Consider the following 13,559-nt stretch of genomic DNA (forward strand, 5'->3'; position numbering starts at 1 on the left):
TCTGCTGTTTTCCCTCAAGCTTTCAAGAGGGGCAAGGCTGTCCTTCGCAGTTATTCGCCAAAGCACGAGGTAGCCTGTGCATCGTACGCGGGAGTGCACGAAGCAGCCGCCTTTCACGTCGCTGAATGTGTGTGCATGTGTATGTGTGTGTGTGTGTATATATATATAACCCCATTCCATACTACCAGGCACGAAGACACCGTTGAGGTACCTCCACCTTGTTCTAGGTATACTAGTGGCCCCTTGGCAACTGCGGAGTATCTCATACATGTCAAAGTCTTATTTTGTAGAGGGGGCAGGAACAATATCAGTTCTGCTTGACGCCATGCATACCTCATCTTGAATCCCGCCCAGGGAAACGCTAGACCCTCTAGAGAGAGAGAGAGAGAGAGACGCGCGCAGAACGAAGCTGAAGAAAACAAACAAAAAAAGAAACTTAATAGACATTTACTTCGTGAAGGAGAAAGAAGAGATACGAGAACTGCAAACGACGTCAACGACAAAGAACGCGCACGCACTCACAGAGGCAGAACACTAACGAACAGACTCGCACACCCGGGAGGAGGAAGGAAGAAATACACGCAGTCAGAGCACACAGAGAATGTGAGAGAGAGGGGAAGAAAAAGAAAGGAGGAGGGGAAGAGCACCCAACACAAACCTACCCCACAGACGAGAGAGCAGTGACAGAGGTTAAAAAATAAGGGGAAAGAGAAACACACAACGAAAAAGCAACGGTGGTGGAAGGGAAACACACACACTCACATCCGCAGCCCACCACGAAGTCAACTACCAAAAGTGTAAAAAAAAACGAAGGAAGAGCAGAGGCACGACGTGCGCAGCTCCTCGACGCAGACAAACAGACGTGAAAGGGGGGAGGAGAAGGAAGAGGAGACAAAGCGGCGGCTTACGCGGCACATTTCTGCTCGCTGCTGTGGAACAAGAAAGACCCAAAAGAAACAAGGCGAGTACGAAACAACAACAGGAAAAGAAAAGAGAAACCAAAATGGCGTAATGAAGGACACCTGCGGAGAAGGGAGAAGCCGCAGAATATGAAGGGGCCGCCGTAGGCAGAGACAGGGAAGAGCACCAGAGAGCAAAGGAGGAAGCGACAACAGCAAAGTAAGCCGTCAAGAAGGAAAAACACGAAGAGGATGAAACGATCAGCCAAAACACATTCCTTTTTGAAAAGAAAGAGGACGGAAGAAATAAAAAAAAAAAACGGAAGAGCACACAGAAATCAAGTGAGTGCAGACATCTTCAACAATTACGCTGTAAAGGAAAAGCAAACACAAAGAGACGCCCGCGGTACACTTCACACACTCGCCCCTGTGGCAAACATTCCGAGGTCAGACAAAAAGAGAGGGAGAGACAGAGAGGGAGTGGGGAGAGGGAGTGGGGAGAGGGAGGGGTGAACCGAGAACCACAAACCACAAAAAAGAAGTAGCGCAAACTACAACACCTAGGGAAGACACCAGCAAAGCAACTAAGCACACACGCGCGCATCAAAAGGCTGCGAAGACGAGCACATCAAAAAGAAGCAAACACCTTCCATGCTCCTCCAACATGACAAGGACCAACACGAGGGAAAGAAAAAAAAAGAGAAGAAGAAGGCATACACCGCTTTAAGAGAGAAAAACGAGAGGGGGACTGCGTGTCGGATGAATCGCCTGAAGCGCCAACACGCACAGGCGCACTTACACATGGGCATGAAGCGCAGCAATGTGAGAAATCAATAGACCGATGGGCATGAGGACACATCGCCATGCATACTCTTCGCATGCCAAGGCAAATACACAAGTACAAGTCAAAACCCAGTAGAAACCAAAAGGGTCCTCAACTCTAGAACAGAGGGGATACCGGTAAGGGACGATATACACATATATACATACATATACATATATACATATACACATATATATACATACATATATACATATACACATACATATACATATATATACATATACATATACATACATAAACATATATACATATACATATATACATATACATATATACATACATACATATATACACATATATACATACATATATATACATATACACATACATACATATATATACATATATACATATATATACATACATATATACATACATATATACATATATACATATATATACATACATATATACATATATACATATATACATATATATACATACATATATACATACATATATACATATATACACATATATACATACATATACATATATACATATATACATATATATACATACATAAACATATATACATATACATATATACATACATACATACATACATATATACACATATATACATACATATACATATATACATATATATACATACATATATACATATATACATATATACATATATATACATACATATATACATACATATATACATATATACATACATATATACATACATATATACATATATACACATATATACATATATATACATACATATATACATATATACATATATATACATATATGCATATCAATCAAATAACACTTTCGAATATGTTCTTTCTACTGTAGAACATGAGCTGAACTCCACTTTTCCTTGGCTTCGGTCACAGGCCCATCGCCTGGTGCGAAGAAGCCGCAGACACACGCGCTACAGCAGGTGCGCCGACTCAGTCAGCGAAGCACGGCCCCTGCCTCGCAGGTCGCGTTACAGCCGCTCTCACGGTGTCGGCCGCCACCTGACGCAACCCCCCCCCCCCCCGGGGGGACTCAAACTCCCCGCACCAGTAGGCACTCAGGGCCTGGTGAGAGATCTTCAAGTCCCGCCGACGCCTTGCCCATCACATGAGTGGCACAAGCGTGTTCACGGTCGCAGGTCACGCCGACGTAGCGCCATCTAGGGCCTGACCGCCGACATCCGTCGCAGTGAATTGTGCAGGTCTTCCCACAAGATGAGTGCAGCACTTTGACGCCACACTCATGAGCCCTCCTGCTTTTTTCAAAGCACACAAATAAGATGGGGAAGTGGAACCACAAGGAACCTCACGCTCTCAAAAAAAAAAGATGGTGTGGAGTAAGACAGAGAGAGAGAGAGTCAGCGAGACGTCATGGTGGTGGCAGTGTGGAGAAGAGTGTCTCACAAGAAACGCACATATAAAGAACAACTCTTAGCATCTGACAGACAGAGGAACGGCCGCTATAGTGGCACACACGCAGAGCGAGAATGAAAGACTCAAAAGACAGCATATGCCGTGATGTAATGTTCATACAAGAGCGAGCAAGGGAGAAGAAAAAAAAGGGGGGCTGAAAGGAGGCCACAATAAGAACAACAACAGAACAACGAAAAGGATCGAATAACGAGAAGAAAAACGCAAAATCCGCACAAACGTGGGAGCGAGTCGCTATGGACGCCACAGGGCCATACAAAAAAGTGGGAAACGACGATGAAGAGATCCACACGCAAAACGGAGGAGAGGGGGGAAGGGACGAGGGGCGAAGCCCTCGTTGCCTCCCAACTCCGCTTCGATTCCTGACGTTCTGTGGACCTCCTCCATGTTTGTTGTTGTGTGCTTTTCGTTAGAAGTTCCTGTGGGTTCCAGTTGGCTACTTCTCGTCCTGCTACACAATTCTCTCGCACGCGTTGACAGTAGCACCACAACCTCAGGGAAGGACGAGAGAAATTGCCGAGGGAGAGAGGAGTCACAGAAAAAGAACTCTACACCAACCATGAGCGACAACGTTTCGGCGGAGCCGACCGCATGACAGTCTCGATACATCCCCGCTCCATCTTCCTTTCCTTGACGTCCTCGTGGTTTGACCGTCTAGAGCGAGACGAGCAGAAAAAAAAAATCACGCAAGCGCAACAGGGAGGAGACACGCATATTAAAGTTCCAAACAGGGAGAAAAAGCCCCCCAAAAGCGCGCAAGGCCATTCTCTGCTCTTCGTGCTACATTCGGCTAGGACGTGCGTTTTGCCAAGTTGAGGAAAGGCGCGGCTTCACTCTGCACTCGTCATATGCAGCATCTCCTCTGTTGCACTGTGTCAATGGTTATTTTCTTTTTTACTTTCTTCACATGTTAGTTCACTTGCCTGCAATCCAATAAACTGTTGTGTGGGAGGGAGGTATCTGCATTCTTTTCGAATTTCTTCCCTGCGCACTTCACTCCCCCACTGCGAAAGAGTAAGTTGCGCTGGAAATCCAGAATTCTTTTCCCCACCTCTTGCGCCTTTGCCTTCGTCAAGGCTCGAGATCATGTGTTACTCTGCTCAAGGATGGAAGAGACCGCAAGGGGAAAATAAGTGGAGGAGGAAGTTGCGCCACCACACACGCACACAGACAGGCAGAAAAACACATATGCTGTCGGGCAGAGAGGGAATGAATACTCAAGCAGTGAGGCAAGTGACCAAACGCACATAAATAGAGAGAAAAGCGACAGGGCGAGCTCGTCTTGCAGTAACCTGATGACGGAAACGACGACGCGCATTGACACAAGCGCAGACACACACACACACACACGACCACGGCCACCATCATGCACGTGTAAACGCAGGGTACGCACATATGAAAGCGAAAAAGAAGAGCAAAATCGAGGAGCAGCAAAGAGCCAACAGTACTACAGTACATCGCGCTGCAGAAGTAATGGGGAAATACAACAACGCAAAGGACGAAACGCAGGTGAAGGTAGTGATACCCAGTAGAGAGGGTAGATCATCCTAAACGACTTCACATCATACACACAGACACCTACACCCGGGGGCAACATTCAGCTTGTGTGGGTACTCCGTAATGATAGGAGGTTGGGAGACGGCAGATGCATGGGGAACCGTGGAGTTCCTCTCTACCGTTGCGTGAATACTATGATACAACAAAACCTGCTCCTTTCAGCGTCTTTTTTTTATGCGTCTTTGACCAGCGCAGGTTTCCTCACTTCTGCCACGGGGTCCCCGTAATAATACTTCTCCGCCTCACTCTTTCGGTTTCGCTTTTTGTTTTCTCTGCTGAATCGACACGCCTGGCATCGACACAGGAAAAGCCCCTGACGAAAACACTCATAATACATGCGCACCGTCCGGTGATCTCTCGCCAAGTGGACCTTTTCAGTCCCTCATCGGGACAAGCGAAGGAAAACAAAATCGTCTGAGAAAAAAAAAAGCCACACACATGCCGAACAAAAACACCTTTTTTTCCCTCCACCCTGTCCATTCCGCCACGAACAAGTTCGCCAACAGACATCTGCCACCGCCGTTCACCCGCATCCTCGGCGGCGCCACCTCCACCCCCTGTTCGCCCTAGGGCGAACCCTCCTGCCGTCGAGGCGCGCCACGCGTCTAGCGGGCCCCTCCTGCCCGCCCTCCTCCCTTCCCCGGGTAACGTGCTGCGCGATCGGCGCCAGACGGGCCTGGCTCGGGACGTCACGCCACGCTCCCAGCGGGCACCGCACAGAGTCCTGCCCGACGGCCAAAACGGTGGCGCCTGCCCGGATGCAATACACCATGCCAGCTGCACTTCGCGGCACCGACGCGCCAGACGGGGCGGGGGCACATGCACAAGCACGCCCCCGCGCACAAAGAGCCCACAGGGCGGCAGCGCGAGCAGGGTGCGCGTCACCACATCACTGCGCGCAAGAGAGTGGGGTGGGCTGCGGCGCGCTGGGCCCCTTCGGGTGACCCGCGAACCTCGCGTAGCACGCCGCCTACAACGCCCGGGCCGGTCGCCCGCCGCTGCAGGTGTCCAATGTACAGACAGGTACCCCCGCGGAGCCGGGTGAGCATGGACTCCAGTCGTCGCGTAAGCTCAGCAGTCTTGTCTCCTTGGTGTGGGTCGTCGGCCGGCAAGTAAGTGACACGATGCGTAGTGAGTCGGTGCAGACGTGGTGATGACCGAACGGTCTTCCGCACCGCGTCACTTCAGCCTTCTCTCTCAATATCAAGAAGTCTGTAACCGTAAGAGTCGAGGGTAGGCGGCAAGCGCTTTGGGTTTCCATTACGAGAGGTGGGTGATATAGCTGTGATAACACAGCCGAGGCGGCCGACAGCAAGGAAGGAAGATGGGGGAAAGAGGGAAGCGAAGATGCCTGCGGGACGCAGCGGAGCCTGTAGAGGTGCCCTTAAGCTTTGGGAGGCGTCGCAAGAGAAAAAGAGCGGGAGTGAAACAGAAAAATATATATATATAAAAGCGCGTGAACGCAAAAAAGAAACGAAACAAATAAACAAAAAGAGGAAGGAAGGAAAGCGCACGAGACCGAGAGGCACCAGGGAGTGGGTTGACATGGTAACACGACAACGATAGAAAGCAGCAAGAATAAGAGAAACAGCGACAAGGTAGTACGCCAAATAAATAAGAAACAAACACACCACGCAGAAACGCTTCATGGCGGCACGAGAGGAAAAAAAAAGACAGAAGATACGAGCAAAAAGTGATGAACGAGCGAGTGCTTCGAGAAGCTTCAGTGTGGAATCGACGCAAAGTCGAGCAACGAGAGAGCGCACGCACTCACGTGCACACAGGCCCTCACACTTTTTGAGTTGAACCAAGTAATCGGGCAGCAGCAACGAGAAAAAAAATGCCTTCCTATGCGCTCCCTTTCTTCAGCTTGCTGACCGCCCGAGGGACGCAATGTCGAGGGGGCGCTTTGGCTCGGGGTATAACTCGTTATCTAGCTCCATCAGCTGATCGAAAAAGCCCTTGTTCGGGAGGATAGCAGGGCGACCCTTCTTGGTTACAAGGTAGGCCTCGTCTAGTCGCATGCCTTTCTTCATCATCAAGTATGCAATCACTGTCGTGGCGGAGCGTGACAGACCTGCAAAGCAGTGCACCAGGCACCCCTCCTTATGGGACTGGCTCTCCTCGATGAAGTTGACAGCCTCTTGAAAAGACATGCGAATGTCAGCACCAGGAATGTCGTCCACCACAATTACTTTGTGGTGGCCGCCCTCCGGTGGCACCGGCACTAGCTGCCGGCCTACGGTGAGCAAATACCGAATGTTCAGCTTCCGGTACACCATCTGTGACTGCGCGGAGCGGAGACTGCCGCAGTAGAGACATGGTATAATTTCATCCGGATAGAGCTTATTCCAGTTCACCGTAATGTTGGGCAGTATGGTGTCGAGTTTCTTCTCATAGTAGTGCTTGTAGAGCGAAGGCTCGTTGTCGAGAGCAATCGTGAGGTCATCGAAGCACTGCAGTCGGTGTGGCGGGGGAAGCGCTGTCAAGCGGTCGTTGGAGGCGAGGTAGATTACCTTCAGCTTGGGCGACACGATCACCGTCTTGGAGACACTCCCGCTGGCGCTGCCCATGAAGGGGCCGACCAGGTTACCTATAGAGCTTGCGAGACGGGCACCGCCCAGCTGCGAGGTGGGGATGGCGCAGTTCTCCACGTTAGACGCACTGGCACACAGCGGGACCACGAGGATCTCCAGCAAGCTTTCAGGAATGCTAGCAAAATTATTGTAGTCTAGCGCGACCGAGGCAAGGGAACTGAGATAGATAAACGTCTGCGGTAGGTCGATGAGGGCATTGTGGCTTGCATCAAGACTTTCAAGCTCGCTAAGGTTGCCAAGACTATCCGGAAGCTCGGTGAGCTTGTTGTACGACACAACAAGCTTGCGCAAGTGAGCCAAGAAGCTCAGCTCCTGTGGCAGGGACGTAAGGTTGTTCTGTGAAACATCCAAGACGACTACCTGTAGTAGCGGTGGGTTGTACACCTCCGACGGCACCGCGTCCAGCCCGTAGTTGTAGAGCAGCAGCTCAGTATGATTGCTGGTGCGGCAGCGCTCCAGCTCCTGCTGCCAGTCGTCGTCTTCCATTTCCTTCGCCTTGGGGAGCGCTACCCTCTTCACTTCTTTGGCCTTCATGAGTGACAACCTCGGCGGTGGTGGCAAGCAAAGCGAGCCAATGTCCTTTGGCGACATGAAATCGGCGCGGGTAAACGAGATGCCCGCCGTATTAAGCCCCGCATTGTTGTTGTTGGCGCCGCAACCAAGGTTTAGTCCGCCACCGGATATCCCGCCTACCCCACGAAAACTGATAAAGCTGCAGCCGTTGATGTTGACCGATATGCTTTGCTCGTTCACATCGTCCGGAAGGCGGATGACGCCCTCAAGGTCGCCAAACATGCCTTTGGTGATGCTACCGCCACCAGCGCACCGCGTCACAATCGACCGCTCCGCCGCGCGCTGTGCCGCAAGGTGCTCCGTGAGGGAGCCCACCGGAAAGTTCGCGGTCATCTCCAGCATCTCAAGCGCATGCAAATCCGGCACCGTCGACGGCTGCACCAGCACAGCTTTGTTAATACCCTCTTTGCTATGTTCAACGGTGTGAATTAGAAACGGCACCAGCTCGTGGCCCTCCTTGTGGTAGTTGCCCAGAGCGCACTTGCCGCAGCGGATGTAGCCTTCACAGTCCAAGCACTGATAGAGGGCCACTGCCAGTTCGGCGCTGCATTGACCGCAGCGCAGGTTCTCGCCCTTGAAGAAGAGTACTGCGGACTTCTCACCCGTGGCGGCAGCGCTAGTAGACGTGTCGGTGCATGACTCGCAGCCATGCAAAGTGGCGTCACCGACAGAGCTGAGCATCTGGCTCTCCTGAAACGGGTCCTGTGCGAGGATATCTAGCATGCGGGCTTCGTCGCGCGTCTCCGGTTTGGAGTGCACGGCGCCCTGCAGCTCCGCCTCCGTGACCTCGACAATCGTCTTAGGCAAGTGTTCCACGAACCTCAGGTTTTGAAAGTATCTGTGTTTTAGTGCCACTCGTGCGTCTGCGAGCCTCCCCTCTAGCGCGTCCTCGATGAAGGAGATCAACGCTGGCGTCAGTGGCGCTGTGGATTTGCGGACAACTGACAGCACCGCGTCGACGGCAAATGTGCTATGCTTCTCGCAGTTGCGTAGTTCAGCCCAAACCGTAGTAAAGAGCTCTGGTAAGACCGCGGCGGCAAGGAGACCGACGCAGAACACGTCCACGCTGGGGGCGTGCAAGGGCCTCTGCTTCTGTACCCATGAGGGCAGCGTGTAGAGCGGCGTGCCTGCCGCGATGGACTCCGCCAACGCGTCCGCCGTCACAAAGAGGGGGCCAAAATCAGCAATGCGGTAGTGAGAGGTGTCCTCGTTAAAGAAGATGTTCGTTGGAGTCAGAGAGAGATGCGCTACGCCGTTGTCGTGCAGGTGCACCAGCCCACTCAGTACGTCCACCAAGAACTCCTGCAGCGCTGGGAACGAGTCGTCGCTCTTCACCGGCGGCACGACTTGAATGGCGCCACTTGGCATGTAGTCCTGCACCACAAAGCAGTTCACCTTCGTATCCTCCACAATATCGATGAAGCGCATAACGTTGGGGTGGTCAACCTTTCGGGAGAAAACAAGTTGGCGGCGTACTTCTCGCGCCCATTTCTCCCGCCCAGGCGCTCGCAGTCGCTTCAAGAGCGATTGATAAATAATCTTAAAGGCAAACTGGTTGGAGGGATTGCGGCGCAGATGAACGAGCATTGTCTCCGAGAAGCGGCCTTCACCAAGAAAGGCGTCCACCTGGAAACCGTTCCGCTGCTGCGAGCGGTACGTAGGCACGGCCAAGTTACTCATCGAGGCCCCCTTAAGCGCCGGTGTGCTCATTGTCCGGTCGCCGAAGCTGCTTGTCATCATCTGGCCACCGAAAGCGAGGCTGCTCGTCATGGACATGTTACGCATCGATGACGAGGTCCCGGCCATCAAGCATTGTTTGAAGAAGGTATGTTGCAGCAGCTGCAGCACACTCGGTCGCTCTGAGGGCTCTTTACGCATGCACCATCGAATAACGTCCTCAATGTCGCTCGCGAAGCTCCAATGCGGGTGTGGTGGGAAACAAAGCTCAAAGCCTAGGAGTCGCTCACGCACCTGTGCGTAGGAGCACTCGGCAATCTCAATCGGATCGCAGCCATAGGCGAGGCGATATATGAGCACGCCAAAACCCCACATATCCACTGCGGCCACCCCGGCGGCGCCTTTGTCAGAAACGACATCGATCTCCCCTGCTGCGTACGAGCCCTCCGGGTCAAACACCTCAGGCGGGAGACAGGCCAACTCGCCGTTGAAGACCAGATCCTCTGGACACTGCACCGCGAAGAGACGCCAGAGGCCGGCGTCGGCGATGCAAAAGTGCCCCTCCGCGTCCTCGAGAACGTTATCGAGCTTCAAATTATGGTGATAGACTCCATGTGAGTGCAGAACGCGAAGGCCCATCACCACCTCCGTGAGGATGCGGCGCAGCTTTTCGGGGTCGTGCGAGAGCCGTCCTGCGTAGCTACCGATGTTGCCCTTCGGGTGGTAATGGGTAATGACAATCATGTTTTCCTTCGCCTCATCATTGAGGACGTCGCTTATGCGTAGCACGTTTTGATGCAAGATATTCACGAGGACTCGCTGCTCTGCGGTGATCTCCTCCGTGAGCGGGCGGCGGAGCACAAAGCTGATCACCTTGAGGATGCGAAATATCGGATCCTTGGCAGCATCGTCGAGAAAAGAGCCACTCGCGCCGCGAGTTCGCGTAGAACTGCGCAATAGCACCGCAACGTCGCGAGTTGCGAAGTAGCTGCGTCCAACAGTGCCGGCGTTGTAGGCGGCGCGAAGGCGATAGCCGTCGATCATCTCGTCCTGGTGAAAGTCAGGGATGCAGATAACACAGGATCGGTTGGACAGGGACACCTCAGGGTGACTCAGGAACAGCGGGCCGACAGAACTGCTGCGGAGGGCGGCGAATACCTCGTACATGGCCCTTTCATCCTCTGTGGGCTGCTCCTCATCAAGCCCCTCACACTTGCGCACAATGGAATCAACGCGCACTACAATGCGAATGGCGCGGGCTGACAGGCTCTGCAGCGCGCAAGCGCCTTCATGTAAACTGGGGTTAGAGCTCGCGTCTCGCTGAAGCTGGTGCTTTTCGTGGCCGTTTCGGGCAGCGTCTGCTGCTGCATGCGGAGACGGTAACATGGGTGATGCCGTCACCGGCGCTTCTAGTGATTTGGCGGGTGTGGCAGGGCCTCCCGCTGCCGCATTAGCAGCAGGCGTGTGTCCCACAGCATCCTTGTTGGAGCTGGCCTCAACACCGGTGATGTCACTTCTTCCAGCGCTTCCGCCTGTACGGCGGATATGAATTGTCTTGGCACTCAGGATACTGTCAGATACGTTGTCGCCGCCAACCTCAGCTGAGCTGCTGCTGTTTTTATGCTGGGCACACCTGTTTCGCTGCTGATTGGTGCTGCCGATAGAGCACCGCGAGAGCCCAGGGTTCGATCGACTTTCAGTTTCATTGCAAGCAAACCACCTACCGCCACTGCACAAGTTCGCTGAGCCGCACACGACGCCCATTACTCGAGTGCTTTAGCCCTATGGGTTGGTTATTTGGACGAACAAGAAGCAAAACAAGGAGACGGGAGGAGGGAACGCATGTACAGGAACGCACAGCGAGGAAAGACAGACAGCCGGCAACGACGTACAAGAACAAGAGGCAGCTGGCAAGCAAAAGCCTCTGCAAGTGTGAGGGTAGGCAGGAGTATGTGCGCGAATCCCTCGCGCGTGTGTGTGTGTGATGCGTGTTGTATTCCTGCCGTGCTTGACTTTGTTTGTGTGTCTTCCTTTCTGAGGGAGCCGCGCGTTCAACGATGTGAATGCAACAAAGAACCAGCCAGTACACTGCAGTGGCAGCCCGGCAGCTGGGAGGAGGGAGGAAAAGCAACGAAGAGTGACAGGGAGAGCGGGTAAGAAGCGGGAGGGAAATCGAAAACAATATACCACACACGAAATCAAAGAGGAGATATCAACGTGATGGTGAGTGGGGAGGGGAAGATTCCAGACCGAGAGAGAGAGAGAGAAAGGGAGAAAGAAAAAGATGACAGACCAACGCACACCAAAACGTACACACACACGCACACAGAGAGAGAGAGAGACAGACGCACAAACACACACAAGAAACAAAAGAGAAAGCGATCGAGACAGAGAACAAACACGAGAGAATACACGAGATGATCAGGCAAAGGGGAAACAGAAAACGAAAAGAAAGAGGCGATGTCACCAACCCAATAGAAGAGCGGCAACGACACCCATCCAGATCCTCCCCAAAGAAGAGGGAAGACAATGAAAGTGGCTTCTGTATGCACGACTAAGATAAGACGAATGCCATAAAAAAAAAGTGTGGGGACGAGAGCCCTTGAGCTCGAAAAAGGCAGAAATCGATTTCCGCGAGGTGTCGCCGCACGACGACAGGAACAGAGGGAGAGGGGGGAAGACGTATGGAACGACAAACAAGAAAACCGTTGCAACTTCCGTCCCTTCCTCGGCTTCGCTCGCGTGCGTCCTTCTCACTGTCGGTGTATTTTCAATGTGGGTCTTTGGTGGTGCGAGTTTTCTCTTGCGTTTCTGCGCTTTTGTTCACCTCAGTAGCCCCAACTTCCCCCTCTATCGGGCTCCGTGAAGCCTCCTGTGCACGTGGTCAGCTGCTAATGAAGACTCGTGAGCGACTCGCAGAAGAGCGGGTCAGTGAAATGCAGACGGGGAGGGGGCGGCGGAGAAACAACAGCAACAACCACAGCCACCGCAACAACAAAGAGGGAGTGAGAAGTCCGATGTCACTCTCTCATGTGCACCTCTGGGCGACACAATTTGCACCAGTGTGACCCAACGGAGCGAAACAGAAGAGAAAGGAACGCCAGTGTATGTTGGTGTGCAAGAGCGAGTTAGGACTGGCAAATAAGCCCGACTTCAACGGAGACAAGTAGACACGGAGGAGAGTGTCGACTTCGATGAGCCCTTTCGAATCCTCGTCAGCTTCAAGTGAATATTTTCTGCCCGCAATTCTGTGAGATCAGAGAGAGAGAAAGGGGGGAGGAAGAAGGTCATTACGAAGTTGAGGGGGTTCTTTTCATTTTCCAGCATCTTATGGGCGACGTCACAAGCCTATTGGACGCCACCAGGTAGGGGAAGTTGGCTTCTGCATCCGGTGCGTACGTCATTACTGCTCATCGTTTGGATGACTTCTGCGCCAGTGCAGCGCTCACCCCTTCTCTTTATCCCTCACGTCTCACTCGGTGGCTGAGACGATCGGGGCTGGCCGGTTGTGGCTCAGTTGAGAATATAGATAAGCTAGTAAAACCCAGTCCATGGGCTCCTTTGCATAAGCGGAAAGGAAAGAGAGTAGTCATGCCATCATCCAGACCCGTGCGTGTCGATCGGGAGACGCCTAAAAAAAAAAAATACAATGAAGAGACCCTCTACAAGAGGGTCCCCCGAACAACACCTTTACAGCGAAAAAGAAAGGCGATCGATCGTTCCCTTCAGCTTGGCCATTTTGTCGTACCACATGAGCTGAACTCCACTTTTCCTTGGCTTCGGTCACAGGCCCATCGCCTGGTGCGAAGAAGCCGCAGACACACGCGCTACAGCAGGTGCGCCGACTCAGTCAGCGAAGCACGGCCCCTGCCTCGCAGGTCGCGTTACAGCCGCTCTCACGGTGTCGGCCGCCGCCTGACGCAATCCCCCCCCCCCGGGGGGACTCAGACTCCCCGCACCAGTAGGCACTCAGGGCCTGGTGAGAGATCTTCAAGTCCCG

General features: G+C 52.6%; 1 protein-coding gene across 1 annotated transcript; it reads right to left on the bottom strand.

Annotated features, from left to right (window-relative positions):
• Positions 1-6,577: 6,577 nt before the first annotated feature.
• LBRM_20_1690 (putative dual specificity protein phosphatase) lies at positions 6,578-10,726 on the bottom strand (the record flags this gene model as incomplete). The annotated part of the gene is made up of 1 exon (XM_001564401.1): positions 6,578-10,726. One exon carries the CDS (start codon positions 10,724-10,726, stop codon positions 6,578-6,580), a length of 4,149 nt encoding a protein of 1,382 aa, XP_001564451.1.
• Between the last annotated feature and the right edge of the window lie 2,833 nt (positions 10,727-13,559).

This window comes from Leishmania braziliensis, assembly GCF_000002845.2.
Source record: "Leishmania braziliensis MHOM/BR/75/M2904 contig, possible fusion of chromosomes 20 and 34".
In the NCBI taxonomy this organism is placed as follows: domain Eukaryota; phylum Euglenozoa; class Kinetoplastea; order Trypanosomatida; family Trypanosomatidae; genus Leishmania; species Leishmania braziliensis.